Raw genomic sequence first — 13192 nt, forward strand, 5'->3', positions numbered from 1 at the left:
GTTACAGTTGTTTCTAACTCCTCCTGATGTCTTATTATGTTGCAAACGAGTGACAAACACACAGGAAATTGTTTGCCTTTCAAACGCCAGCTGTCGCAGGGCCCCCAGGAGGGGGGTGAGGCTCAGCCCAGCCCACCTGAGCACAGCAGCTCTTTTCACACGCGGCCACACGAGGAACTGCTCTGCTGCCTTTCGACCTACCGAGCATCCCCCCAGAGCCCAGGAAAAACCCAGCCCTGCTCCAGTTTAGTTCTGACGACAGGACTGGTGAAAGGGTCACTTTGAGGGCGCCCCTGCTCTGGGATGGAGCACACAGAGCCAATTTGCAGGGAAAGCCCTAAAGGAAAAACAACTTTGAACACAGCACCTGCTTAATAAAAGAGAAATTAAGACTTAATAATGCAGGAAAAGTCTGTTAACCTCTCTTGATCGAAGAGTTGCTTTCCCATGTGCCCCCTCCCTGGGCATGCTGTGCTTTTCCAGGGCTGCACTTTTCCAGCCACATGGAATAGGCTTCCAGCAGCAGTGTTTCTGCTCAGCACCCTTCACTCCCAGGGGCTGTACTCATCCCTCAGGAAGAGCACCATGGCTCATGGGCTTTACTTTCCTGTTTTCTTCCTCAGGGAGGGAAAAAATGACAGCTTTTTGGGGGAAATCGCTGATCCCCACTGCCCTAGAGCACAGGATCCTGTTCTCTGTTGAGTTTCTCAGGGCTTGATTTGTGTCGTCCAGGGACCAAATGGTGGCTCTCCTGGTGATGTGGCACTACTGCTACTGCCTGGTGTGATCCAACCCAGGCTTCCTGCCTGCCCTCTGGCCTCAGCATTCCTCTACTGAAAATGGACTAGACTGGAATAAAAAAATCCTGGTATTTGTGCCTTGGCTAGTAATAAAGGCATACTTTTTTTCCAGAAAAAGCTGTTTTTTACAATTACTGGCAGAATCAATGAAGAGTTGGTGGCTGGATCCATCAAGTTCCTCTGGGAATCAGAGCTAAGGGGACAATTATCCCAGGCCTTCCTTCTCCTGTCACAGCCTCATTTCTCTTTGCTGCATCTCCATGCAGTTAAACGCTTGTTACATGAGAGATACAAAACTTTTAGCTCAAAATACACTTTCACACTGATCCAGCCCTTTGTCCAACTGCCATGCAGTGTCCTTTTGGTGGCAAAGGGGTTACTCCTGAAAACTGACCAAACAAAACCTCAAATCCCCTTGAGAAACTCACCCAAGAGATGAAACCTGAGAATGCCTTGATGGCATCAGGCACCTGGGGTGCAGTGAGGGCTGTTCCTCACACTGATCCCAGTGTGGCTTTGCTGCCTTCACCTGTTGTGCCTCATCAGATACAGGGGTTTAAATTCTCTGGAACATGGACTATCTTTCTGTTTGTGTGGATGGAGCCTGATGTGGCAGAGCCTTGATCCCTGCCAAGGTCTCCTCACGTGCTCGACACATAATAATGTTGATGGTGGTAAAGGAAGTCAAAGCTGGTCGTTTTCTGGGGAAAGTGTTTTTTGTGAGCAGCAACAATGATGATATTGTCACCACCACAGCTTTGATCATGCTCAAAGGACAGTCTGTTATTCTTAACAAAATATTAAAGGCAAAGTTTTATGTGCTAAACTTCTCCACTTAGCTGCTGTGAAGCCAATTAGAAGATTACAACTGATCAATTCTTTCAATGAAAAGTATCTTCTTTCCACCAAAAAAGTGTCCATTTTTCCTCTCAAAGCCAAAGGCTGAATCCTCAACATAGCTATTGCTTGAAAAAACTGAAATCTGACGAAAATATTTTGATTTTCAGCCAGAATATTTTTGGTTTGTTTTCAGGCATTTGGCTTCCAGATAAAAGCTGGACAATTTCCAGGGAAAGCGAGGGGGAGGGCTTAGTGGGGTTATTTTTTTTTTATGTATGCAATTAAAGAAATAATTTGGAAGAATCAAACAATTTCAACTAATAAGAATTTTAAAGAAAAGTAAATCCTTGTTCTCTTAAAAAAATTATGCAAAGATGATGAAGAACAAACTATTTCTTGGCCTTAGAAATGGTCATACATTTTTTTTTTTTTACCATACTATCATTGCTAGAGGCAGTGGATTCATCAGTGGTTCATCTATCAAATCAGAACAGGTACCACTCTTCTCATTAACAGAGTTATGTAGAAATGGCACATTCCTACCATAGTTGCCTCTGCATTTATTAAAATCAGAGCTTCACATGTCAAGGGTGCAGGATGATGGCATTTCACCTTTTTTGGTCCTCTTTTAGTGCCAGCCTTATGTTAAGAATGAACTGGATTTTTATCTGGCTCATCCAGCACAAATTGAACTTTTGGGTAAATATTACTCCTCAGCTTTATATACTTTCCAGATGTATTTTGTTACATTCAGGTTTCTGCTGATGTTTATCAGTTCTTAACTGCTTCACTCCCAGATTCCCTGTGGTTACTGACACAAAATCATCTGTTGTCCCTCACCTTGTACACTATTTTTCACTCTCTGCTTAAATTCCCTGAATGAGACTCGGGGAAAGAAAGCAGGAAGTGTGGTTAGTTTAAATTAAGTTTCTTGTTTGCTCTTTCTTCTGATTGCTCCCCTTCACTCATTCCCTTTCTTTTACCTTTTTGCGTCATCTCTGGAAGCTGAAGAGGCACAACTAGCATTTGTTTGTCCTCTGTACCCACCTACACAACTACCTCTTATTTCCAATCATCATTTATTCCTTCTAAAAATCAGCTCAGACAGAGACTTGTATAAAAGTGTCATCTTCCCCTGTCAGGAGCATCGTTCTAGAGGCACCACACACAGAGAAAATGTTCCTCGAGTGGGATAAATGGTCTGAAACCTCTCCAGCACTTGCAGTAATGCTCTGCTGGCTAATAAATGCCCAAAATGTTGACTACTGAATTCAGTGGAGCTGATCTGCCAGTGTGGTGGACCTGGGCTTTCTGTCTGAATGGAGAAGGCTCACACATATCACACTGGGGTCTGGTGCTGGTGAGGAAGGGCGGATTCCTTCAGGAGCGTTTTTGGTGTCGGACGTTTCTTTCTTTAGGTGCAACAGATGACACCCTTTGTTCCTGTTGAAGTGACCCTGCCTGGCAGCCTGAAATCTGCTTTTCTTTCTGCTGCAGGAGAGGAGGCCTTGACCATGTACATGGACAAAAGCCGCCTCGACAGGAAGTCAGGGAACGCCACGCAGAGCGTTGAAGCCTTGCACCAGCTCGCCTCCTCCTACTTTGTGGACCGTGATGGCACCATGAGGAGACTCCATGAGATCCAGATCTCTACCGGAGCAATCAAGGTACTCTGCCTTGCCTTAGGAAGAGAAATATTGTGTGCCCACACTGGCACTGCAGGGATTTGCCAGCCCAATGCGATGTCTTTTTTGATCATGAGTTGTTTTGTTCCCAGGGTAAATTTTTCTCTTATGGACCTTACTGAAGATTTGATTTCCCCAAGGCCAGTAATATATCCAGTAACATCCAGAGAGAGGTGGGCACTCAGTGTGATGGTTATGTAGGATATAACCACTCCACTGTATGTAGGATATATCACTCCACTAAAGGTGACAGTGACTTCTGGAAGGGAGAGAGGGAGCAGAGAACCCAGATCAGTGATGGAGGTTGGAAGGGAAAGGCAGGTCTGGGAAATGAACAACCCTGTGCAACCCAGAAGTATTTTTCTCTTGTGGGTGTAAGACTGCTAAACATCTCTCAGCCAAATTTACTACAAGGAAAGGCAAAAAACTCTGTGTGGCATTACTGAGGCATCTGGAATGAAGCGGACTGAGACAGCTTGGGGGTTGCAGCAGGAAGGAAGGGAAGCTGCTCAGAGAATACAAAATAGGGAAAATGGCTCTGCAGACAAAGGCTGCCTTCTCTGAAAGCAATCATCCTACACTGGGCAGGGATTTTATTGTTGCAGAGTTCACTCCAGGGAAGGTGATGTGGATGGAGTCGTCATTGTTAGCCATTTCTGAAAGGTTTCAGCTCTCGTTATTGTTCTGTGGTGTCTCATGGCTGAGCCTGTTCCCTTCTGGATGGGAAATTGTATTGAGATATTGAAACAGTGACAGCAGATAATCACCCGTGGTGAATTCCGGAAGGGCAGCTCTCCTCCATGGCTGGAAACCAACAGCAACAGCACCGCAGGTCATCTGTGCCTCCATCTCTCCTGAGCACAAGGATGGTGCTCACATATGGGAGCACCAGGCGCCACTGGGGGCTGGCAATCCATCTCTGTTTCTTGCTTTCCAATAAGAGAAGCCAGGGAATAATTCCTCTACTGGCTTCTGATGTTCTCCAGTGGAGATCCTCTATGAGAAGCATCAATCTGCAGGATCCCTTTGCCAAGCCCAGAGTAACGAGCAGCACCATAAAGAGAGCAGGCACATTTCATTCTGCTTCTCCAGCCTGGGAGTGCACCAAACATCAGCTGTGTCTGTCCAGGGTGGGGCATTTTTCCCCAATTAGGAAAGATGTGTTTTGGGTTATATCAGCTGGTGACAAGGACCCTTTGTACTCCAAGGTCTGAAGAAGCCTGGGGAAGGTGTGGTGCTGCAGTCAAAGGGAACACTCTCTCTTTTCTGCATCCTCCGTAGGTAACAGAAACTCGGACCGGCCCCCTGGGCTGTAACAGCTACGACAATCTGGACTCTGTGAGTTCTGTCCTTCTGCAAAGCACTGAGAGCAAACTCCACCTGCAAGGTAGGGCTCAGGAATGAGGGATGTGGCAACAAGGGGTATGGAGTGGGGGGCTGAAATGAGGCAGGGGTGCCCTTCTTCCCAGCCTTTTCCCCTTCTCTGCTGTGATTCTGCCTTGGCTGTAAGTTCCCTGCAGCAGGATTAGTGGCTTCTGGAGGCTTCACAGGATGCTCAGCAGAGCAGAGCCAGAGTTTGCCAAGAACTGAGCTAAAGGGACCCCAGTGAAGTATCCGGGTGCCCCTGCCATTGAATTTTGATGAACTTCTGTGTATTATACATACACTAATATAAAAAAGAAAAAGTGACCTTTTCCATCAATATTGAAGGAGCATCGTGTCTCTTTGTCCCTCCCAAATTGCTGATTTGTGTAAGAGCTTTGCAGATCAGCTTTTGGGACTTTCTAATGACTATAATCTTTGGGAAAAGTCACTGAGGTTTTATTTGGATGCTAGAAGCCATGGCTTCAGTCCCAGCTGGGGAGCTAGTCCAAAAGTCAACAGATAGAGGTCATGACTGAATTAATAAATAAATACATGCTGGTTAGCAAGAAGTCAACTTCAGTAGAAGGAGGAAATTCACTGGGCGTGTAATTTATGAAGGTTATTCCCAAATTTTTGACAAAATAAGGAAATGTTGGATTTAATTGCTCACTTGCCCAGATGGTTTTATTTCTGGAATCCTTGTACTTGCACAAATTTTAATTTTTCAGATGAATGGGCTACATTACATCTTCCGCTTTGAGTATAATTTGGCAAGTGCTGTTTTAATCTTTGGTTTCACAGAAACTGGGTTTCATTTACAAAGTAATGTTGTGGATATATTATTATTGTTGTTATTATTTGCCTTTAAAAATAATAGGCAGGTTGTTTTCTCTCTTCCAGTGATTATCCAAACCACTGAGTTCTGGTTCTTACCTAATTAACAATAAGCAATTTGAGAGGGTTTGTGTACTCTGATGGTGGCTGCTGGTAATGAAAACCCAAGGATGACACATCAGATAACTGGGTAAACAGCTAAATCAGCAGGCAGCTCGGGTTATAGGCAGAGAAGCAGGTAAATCAATAGACCTCTATTGGCTATCTGATCCTACAGGAGAGGACATAAACCAAGGGAGGGGGAAGGAGGTGGAGGAAGAGGGAAAAATTAGGAGAGAGAGAGGATGTAAGGTGGATGAGGCTGTAATTTCTGATGGGAGCAGGCAGAGGACATTGGGGGGTCAAGCAGATGTGGGTTTTTTGGAGCTTCACAGCATAACCCAGTGCAGAGAGAGCCCAGAGCCAAGCCAAGGGACAGAGCGAGGGAAGGGAGGCAGGAGCTCTTCCTAATAGGACAAAGTGACCTTTAAAGCTACACCTGAGCTTTCCACCTGATCTGGAGTGTGGTTCTTGGGATAATTACCCAGGATCCTTCCTCTGCTCTGAGAAGGCTCATTAGGAATTAGTCACAGGGCTGCAGCAGGTAATGGATCGTGACTGAGTCCCCTCTGATCTGATTAGCAGCCGAGCATGAGCTGCTGACAGAAATCCATGTTCCTGCCTTGCTGTCACTCAGCTCTGAGCCTGGCTCAATAAAAGAGCAGCTTCTCCATGACAGGGAGAGTTTCTGCTCCTGAACTTGCTGCCGCCCAGCCCTGAGAGTCGTGGTGTCAAAGCCCTGCCCTTCAGGGGATGCAACGGCCGGGACGTGGCACTCAGAGCTCTGCTCTGGGTGACAAGGTGGTGATGGGTCAAAGGTTGGACTTGATGAGCTTGGAGGTCTTTTCCAACCCAAATGATTCCACAATTTTATGAACCAAAGCTCAGTTACCTTCATGCCTGCACAAAGGGTTTGGGAGGGTGAGCCAGCCTGGAGTTTCCAGGGGAGGAGAGTGCAGGGTGTTTGGTTCTGCACCTGTGGTTACTGGGACAGAAATAATCCCTAATTTGTAAACCAGTATCCATGTGAACCCAGAGTGTTTGTACATGCACTGGGGTGTATATATACGATATTGATCACAGATCACACAAGGTTTCACTTTTTCCTATCCCTCCCTGGAGCAGGATCCCTGTCCTGTGTGTGAGGAGGGCTGTGTGGTGATGCAGCCTCCCAACAAAGCACTGGGGAATCCTGTTTTGGGCCAGGATCTCACAGGGGACTCCAGTTGTTCACACTTTGTATCCTCCTCTCCCTGCCACCAGCAGGAAACCATCCCTTCAGCTGCCTCCACCTCCAGTATGGATGATCCACAAGCTGCCTGGAAAAGGAGACCACCAGAGCATGGGAGGGGAGGATTCCAGCAGCTCTACAGCAGGCTGGTGGGAAATGGGAATTTGTGATCCCAGGACAAGTGTCCAAGGCTGAAATTAGAAAATTTGAGGGGGAAAAAGGAATATTTTCAAAAGTCTGAGGAAACTAAAATTCCAGAGACATCCCCTGTTATATCAATACTGTTACTGACAGTCTATGTTAATATTGGAGCATAGCACTGTTTCAATGAGGTAAAAATCCTTCTGTGCTATTCTAAACTTTGCAACATTAAGCAGGAAATATTGCATATTAGGTAGTTTCTTACATCAAATATGGTAATATAATACCACGCATAATATATAATGTTATGTACAATAACTATACAATATTAAACATATTACCATATTTAATATTATATTACAATATATGTATAAATACCATATATATTATACATATATAAAAATATACATAGAGATATATTATATATATTTATAATATATATGGTAATATAATATTAGTATTTACATTACAGTTACTATTAGAGCTTTTGCCAAGATGGGCAGAGCAGTAATGACAAACATTTCAGCTTTGCAGTGAAGCAAGATGAGGAAGTATGAAAAAAATACATTTAGAAAGTCAAAAGTGCTTTTGGAGTCAACATGCTCTCACAAAATGCTTCAATGAAACTGCATTTTCAACAGAGAACTCTTCTGTGGAAAATGTTTCAAATAGCTCTAATTTAGAGCTGGGGAAATTTACCTCTTTTAATGCAGGAAGCCTTTTATATACAGTCTAAAGGCAAACATCTCTCTTTAATAGTTTTTCTAGGTGAATTAAGGACATGTTCCCTTGTCAGACACTTCATATTCTGCCTGTAGTTATCCAAGACAAACCTATACCAAATCTGTGCTGCTCTTAATTTTAAAGGAGGAACTTTTTGCATTATAGAGTTGCAGAATTCCTCCTGAACAATATCTTCAAAACTAAGATATTCTGCCTAACACTGACCACCAGCAAACCTCCCTTTGCATCTGTTTTCAGCTCCAGAGCCTCTGCTGGGGATGAGCCCATTCCTTGTGTCCCCTGGCTTGGATTGAGGGATTCTCCCCATGGAAATGGTCCAGTATCTCAGTCTTTGAGGCCAGGTTGACCCCCTGTTTGGCTGCTGATATGAGGTTGCTTTAAGAGCAGGCAAAGCTGAAAGATTAATTTTGGACTTGATGATCTCGGAGGTCTTTTCCAACCCGGCTGATTCTATGATTCTATGACTGAATGTAATTTGGTTTTTTTTAACGTTTGCAACATTCAAAGACATTTCTTGGAGAACAAAACAGCATTTCTGGGGTGGTTTATTAAGGTCATGGCTGTCAGAGGGCTTTCCCAGCTACCATGGCCAGCTGCAAGCTGCTCTGTGGGGCTGGTGTGCTGTCGTAGTCCTTGGGACTGCAGCTTTCCTGCTTCACAGGTGGCAACTGAAACATCCACAGCAGTGATCTGAAAAGATTAATCCTGCCTGTGTTTTACTGACAACCAAATCCACTAAATTTCAGCAATATTTAGTCACTGGGCACGGTAGGGAAATATATACAAACTATGAGGGTGCCAGGACTGAGGGAGATGCTGCTGGCACAGTGCTTGTAAAATATCTTGCTAAGATCTAGTCACTAGGATGCTCCACACTAAACCAAAAATATTGATATGAATCTGCCCTTGTCTGGATATGATGAGAAATGTGTGAATATTTATGTGTATATATATAAAAATATACATGGAAAAGCAAGCACAGCTGTATTTCCTGACACTGATTTCTTCCACAAGGAAATTCCTGGCCTGGAAGATCTGAGTCACATGGAATCCTTACTGCATGTTTGCAGTTTTAAAGTCAGGGTTTTGTGTTTGGACTATGCACACTCATGTTCCAATGAGTAGCTGGATTTGTGTGTCACTTTTGTAAGAACATATCTGAGTATGTGCTGTGTGTTAAAGCTCCAGGTAATGGTGGATTCCAGCAAAACTGCTTCCCTGATTAAGTTAAGCATTTATATAAGTGCTTTGTTGAACCAGTGCTAAGTGTACAGGGCTCTGATTACCTCTTAAACACGAGATTATTTCTTACAAGAGGAGGTTATTCTGGAAATGTTATTTTTTTTTAGAAGCCACAAGTTTTATAGGCAAAAAGCAAGCATCCACATGAGGCACTGCAGTGTAGGATGGGACCACGTTGTGTTTTGGAGATTACAGGGTATTCATGTTTCTGCATGTGCTGAGATGTACAGTGGATGTTCCTTGCAATGGGAAATGCTTTCCCTGAAATTTTAGTTGCTTTTTCCAACCTTATTCCCTCCAAAAAAAAAAAAAAAAAAAAAAAAAAAAAAAAAAAAAAAAAAAGAAAGAAAAAATCTCCAAAACCAGGATCATTTCTAGCTGGGACCAAACAGCTTGTCATGATGTTATCCAAGTTAAAATTCAAAGAGAAAATATGTGAAGTGAAGAGCCTGAGGTCATTTGGTCATATTCAAATGGTGAGGCCAGAGCAGGTTGCTCCTCTGGGAAGCAGAGTGGAAAAATGTATTCATGGGACTTGAACCATGAGTAAAGAGTCAGTGCACATCAAGAAGTCCAGCCCCACTCTCCTGTGAGATTGAAAGCTCAGTGAGTGCAGCAGCCTTCAGGCTCTCCAAGCCCCTTGTGTGGATCAGTTCTCCAACAGCACTGCACATTCCTTCCATCCTGAAGGAAAGTTTTGGATCCTGGCAGGTGGGACCATCTCTAATGTCAGTATGAAGGTTTGACAAGGGACCATCCCTCTGTGGTGTTTGCTTCAGATAATTCATAGAATCATAGAATGGCCTGGGTTGGAAGGGACCTTAAAGATCTTCTCATTCCAACTCCCCCTGCCGTGGGCAGGGACACCTTCCACTAGCCCAGGTTACTCCAAGCTCTGTCCAGCCTGGCTTTGAACACTTCCAGGGATGGGGCAGCCACAGCTTCCCTGGGCAACCTGTGCCAGGGCCTCCCCACCCTCACAGGGAAGAATTTCTTCCTAATATCCAATCTAAACCTATTCTCTTTTGGTTTAAAGCCACTCCACCGTGTCCTATCACTAAAATCCCAAAAAGAGGCTGATCTTCAGGACTTCCTGAAGGCAGCAGGAAGAAAGATGAGCTTCTTGCTGAGAAACATCTCAGAAAAGACCAAGGGGACCTCAAAATGCTGATCTTCCTTCAGCCAGTTTTGAGGTGTTTGCAGGGATGCTGTAGACAGGTCAGCTCTTTGTTCCCTCCTGTCCCAAATACCACCATAGGAAAGGCAGCAGGATCTGTGCAGACTCAGTGCCTCCAAAGGCCAGGCTTGAAATCCTTCCTGTGCCAGGGTCACAAACATCTTCCCCAGCTGGAGGGAGCTCCGTGCTCATCCTGCCCAGCAGCTGCCACTGCTCCGCGCTCGGCTGCCAGTGGGGTCAGACAGAGGGGCAGCTCGGTGCCACCAGGCATGGTGCTCCCAGAGCCCAGGGGGAGAGGAAACACAGGTCCCTGTGTGCCTTCCACAGCCTCCTGATCCTCCCAAAATCTGCTCTTCCACAGGGACCTCATCAAGGCTGATGTGTCTCTCTGGATCCAAAAGCAAAAGGGTAATGGGGGTCCCGGGGTCACTGCCCGCTGCTTTCCTCTTGTCTGAGGTGAACATGGCCCATCAGAGACAGGCTTGAGCTCCTGAAAGGGGTCACGACCCTTTTTGCCATTCCTGCACGCTCTCATCCCCTGAATTATTGTGTGATTTCCCTTCCACTCGGCTGAGCTGTCAACCACGGCCACGGGAACTCAGCAGAACCACAAACAGATGGATAATTGACCTCCATCACTGCCGAGTTCAGTGCTGCTGGTCAGGCCATAAACTCCTTTAGCTGCCACTCCAAAATCCCTGGGCCTTCACAAGGAAGCAAGCAGGCCAGGCTCGGAGTTCTTGTCATCTGCCTCGTGCACCACAGACGCTGACAGAGTCTGACAAGCAGGACTTGCCAGGTAGAAGGAAACAGCTGTGAATCCTCAGGGAGATCCATAGGGAGCCTGGAGGAGGAGGACAGGGTGGAAAAACATGTACACTGTACACAGGGCAAACACTTAAACTGTTAGTATGTCCTCTGATACCTGAGCAAGGGTACATTTACACTAATGCCTGCACAGATGGGTGGGTACACAAACACTGGCAGTGGAGAAAGGGACGTGGGGATAAATCTCCCTGCTAATGTAAATCTTCAGAGCACCACTGAAATCACTGGCACTAAATCCATTTGCACTTTTATAGGATTTGGCAAGTAGCCTTCCTAGCAGGGAGCGAGCTGCAAAGGCTCAGGTAGCCAGCTCCTGTATTTATGCTGTGGGAGCTGGGCACTTAACTCTGCAAGGGTCTTTTATAAATCCCTCCCTGGGTTATTTGCCTTTCTTCTGTTTTCCATTCTTTCTTATTTTCTTTTTCAATGTGTAGTTTCCTTGTTTCTGTGGTACCAAACCCATTTAGTCTCTCTCAAAACAGGTCAGAACTGCACAATGCTCATCACTTCTGAACTAGCACTTGGTTTCAGGGGATAAAACACCTTTGCATTCAGGGGCTTTGTACTGTACTGGGACCTGGGAATGGGATGAAGGGAGTAGACTGGGTGTTGGGGAGGGGGAAGTTACTTGTCTCACTGCTCTCAGCTAACTCACAAGTTGCACTGGAAACATGCAATTTATCCAAGATAAATACCCCAGCAGCTTTTAATTCCTCAGCAGCACTTTCCCAAGCTGTCAACGAAACAGGTTTTGAAACGAAGAACAAATACCTGAACTGACTTCTTAATTTGCTTTTTTTTCACCCCCACATCCCTCTTGTTTCCCTGCCAGGTCTCCAGATCATCTTCCCTCAGTATTTACAAGAGAAGTTTGTCCAGTCTGCCTTGAGTTACATCATGTGCAACGGGGAGGGCGAGTACATCTGCCGGGACAGCCAGTGCGGCTGCCAGTGCTCCGAGGAGTTCCCCCAGTGCAACTGCCCCATCACCGACATCCAGATCATGGAGTACACCCTGGCAAACATGGCCAAGACCTGGACAGAAGCCTATAAAGATCTGGAGAATTCAGGTAACCGAGCAAAGTTCATTTTCCGGTTAATTTACCGCAAAACAAAATGTGTCAGATTATACCAGGTAAGAATCTCCCTCTCCCTCCCTCTCTCTCTTATATTCTCTCAATATAATGCTCCAGTTTGCATAAAAAAATGGAAAATTCTGCAGCCATGCTCTTAGTCTTAAGGGAGTACCTTTTTTCCCCCTATTAAACACACGCACAGACAAGAACACACACACCACACGTATGTACAGGGATATTTTCCACGGAACTATTCGATTAAAAATCTGATTTTTGTTTTCATACCAAACCAGCTCTGAATCTCTCTTTTAGTAGTTCTACAGAGAAACTTCCACAGTATAAATGATGCAGAAATTGCTTTTCAGATTTGCATGAATGATTTATTCTGCTTTGGTGAAAGGCAATTCAGAGGGGGAAGGTACCGGCCAGATGACACCGCATTTGAGACAGACAGGAGAAGGAAAAATGATTTCTCTCTCCTACAGGGCTGATATCTGCTGGGAGGGACATTTCTCTTCTTCCTCCACTTTCTCCCAGGGTGAGGCTGGGGGTGTCAGCAGAGTTTGTTCCACGTTGATGCTGCTGGTAGTAGTATTGACCCATAGTAATGCTGTGGTAATCGTGGGATGCTCACCCTCAAGGGCTTGAGATAGGAAAGAGCAACATTATCAGTGAATTGTATCCTTTCCTTTAGCAAGTGATCTGCCTACCCTGAAGCCACACAGGACTAAACAGAACTTCATCAAGAACTTGTCCCTGTGCTGACTCTCATCCCTTAGTGCTAACCAGTTCTTTCCAACACATTTTCTTCAATAATTATTGTCAAAACTGTCCAGGTCTCCATGTCAGGAAAGAAAACTGTGAGGAAAGGACCATCTAGCTCAACTCAAGGCACTGAAGAATTCTTCTTCACAAGTTCTCATAGCAGCAATTTCTTTCTTCACCTTGAAGGTCACTTTAATCCCTTTAATGGGTGGAATGGAGCAGGCTATGATGGACCCTGCTGGTGTCTCTGCTGCTGCACAGATTCCTGTGTCCCCCTCATGTTGTCAACTTGGTGCCCAGCTGGTCAGAGTCAATCATAGCTCATGGCCCCAGGGTGATGACCATCTTGACATGGTCCCCCCATGT

General features: G+C 45.2%; 1 protein-coding gene across 1 annotated transcript in view; it reads left to right on the forward strand.

The window, feature by feature from the left end:
* BRINP1 (BMP/retinoic acid inducible neural specific 1) overlaps positions 1-13192 on the forward strand; it is a 60682-nt gene that overhangs the window by 36218 nt on the left and 11272 nt on the right. The window contains exons 3-5 of the mRNA XM_029960510.1: positions 3138-3307; positions 4607-4712; positions 11819-12055. Coding sequence (XP_029816370.1) covers positions 3138-3307; positions 4607-4712; positions 11819-12055 — 513 coding nt within the window. The remainder of the gene's footprint in view (positions 1-3137; positions 3308-4606; positions 4713-11818; positions 12056-13192) is intronic.

This window comes from Manacus vitellinus, unplaced genomic scaffold (genome assembly GCF_001715985.3).
Source record: "Manacus vitellinus isolate BGI_N305 unplaced genomic scaffold, ASM171598v3 scaffold_27_pilon, whole genome shotgun sequence".
NCBI lineage: Eukaryota > Metazoa > Chordata > Aves > Passeriformes > Pipridae > Manacus > Manacus vitellinus.